This window comes from Lottia gigantea (assembly GCF_000327385.1).
Source record: "Lottia gigantea unplaced genomic scaffold LOTGIsca_2578, whole genome shotgun sequence".
NCBI lineage: Eukaryota > Metazoa > Mollusca > Gastropoda > Lottiidae > Lottia > Lottia gigantea.
In genome coordinates, this window is record NW_008708783.1 from 1 (window position 1) to 1,008 (window position 1,008).

The 1,008-nt window shown below is 33.8% G+C and overlaps 1 protein-coding gene across 1 annotated transcript; it reads right to left on the reverse strand.

The window, feature by feature from the left end:
- Positions 1-85: 85 nt before the first annotated feature.
- On the reverse strand, positions 86-397 carry LOTGIDRAFT_176684 (hypothetical protein; the record flags this gene model as incomplete). Its single annotated transcript, XM_009055864.1, has 1 exon — positions 86-397. A coding segment is annotated over one exon (312 nt), but the record flags the coding sequence as incomplete, so codon positions are not given.
- Positions 398-1,008: the final 611 nt, after the last annotated feature.

A 1,008-nucleotide genomic window follows, 5' to 3' on the forward strand; every position in this document is an offset into this window, starting at 1 on the left:
CACAATTGAGGCATTTCAGTGAATATTTCCATCCAATTCCCCATTTTTCTTCTGTGTTGATCTTAAATTGTGGTACTGCACACACCTCGGCCTCTTCGTCTGCATGAGTCTGAATGGCTATGTTCCACATTTCTACCATTTTTTCCACATTGATTATCCTGTTGCCTGAGATTTCATTTTGATCAAAACTGCTTTCTTTTTTTTCAGGCCTTGGTCGTAAAACCCTGTGACTACCTGGAGAGTCTAGTTCAATATTCACATAGCTCAATTCTTGGTCTTCATATACTGCAGAGGTAGATGGAAGATCATAGTCGTAGTCAGTTTGTGTCACCTCACTAACTTTCTTTACATAACCAGGTAAAAAATGTGAACTTTTTCGTTTTCTGTCGCCTTTCATATTGAGAGTTTTGAATGGAAATGAGTGAATTTCTCATTTTTGCTAAATATATATTATTTTGAGACTTGAGGGAGGTGAAAATATCAGCAGAATGATATATTGAAGACAGAATGAATACACAGAGAAATCATTTATTTCTATTTACTATGTGGACTGATTTTGGTTTCTGGGGTTTAGGGATCATAAACCTTAATGAGTTATGTAATGCTTGTAACTTTAACACACTACCTAATGGATATATGGTCTTTTAAGATTCATTCTTGAAAACATTTGGTTCCATGTTATTTCTATTTCTGCAATTGTCATTAATTTAAGAAGTACTGTGGTTTTTGAAGTAGAAACAGGCTGAATTATGTGCGAAGTANATGTGACGTAATAAATTTGACCCTTATTCTGTGTAATTTTTGTTTTTCAGGCTTGGTTTTGGTCAACGTTCCTTAATCTTTTTACAGAATTGAATTATCTTCATAAATAAAAAAGTTCTGACCAATTCAGAATTGTACGTATACAAGCTTATACAGTGCATATATAGCTTATTATAGGAAAGAGGGGGCAAAAAGTAAAACACTACCACTGGTTTACTTTTAGGTTTATTTGCATAATTTTGGGTC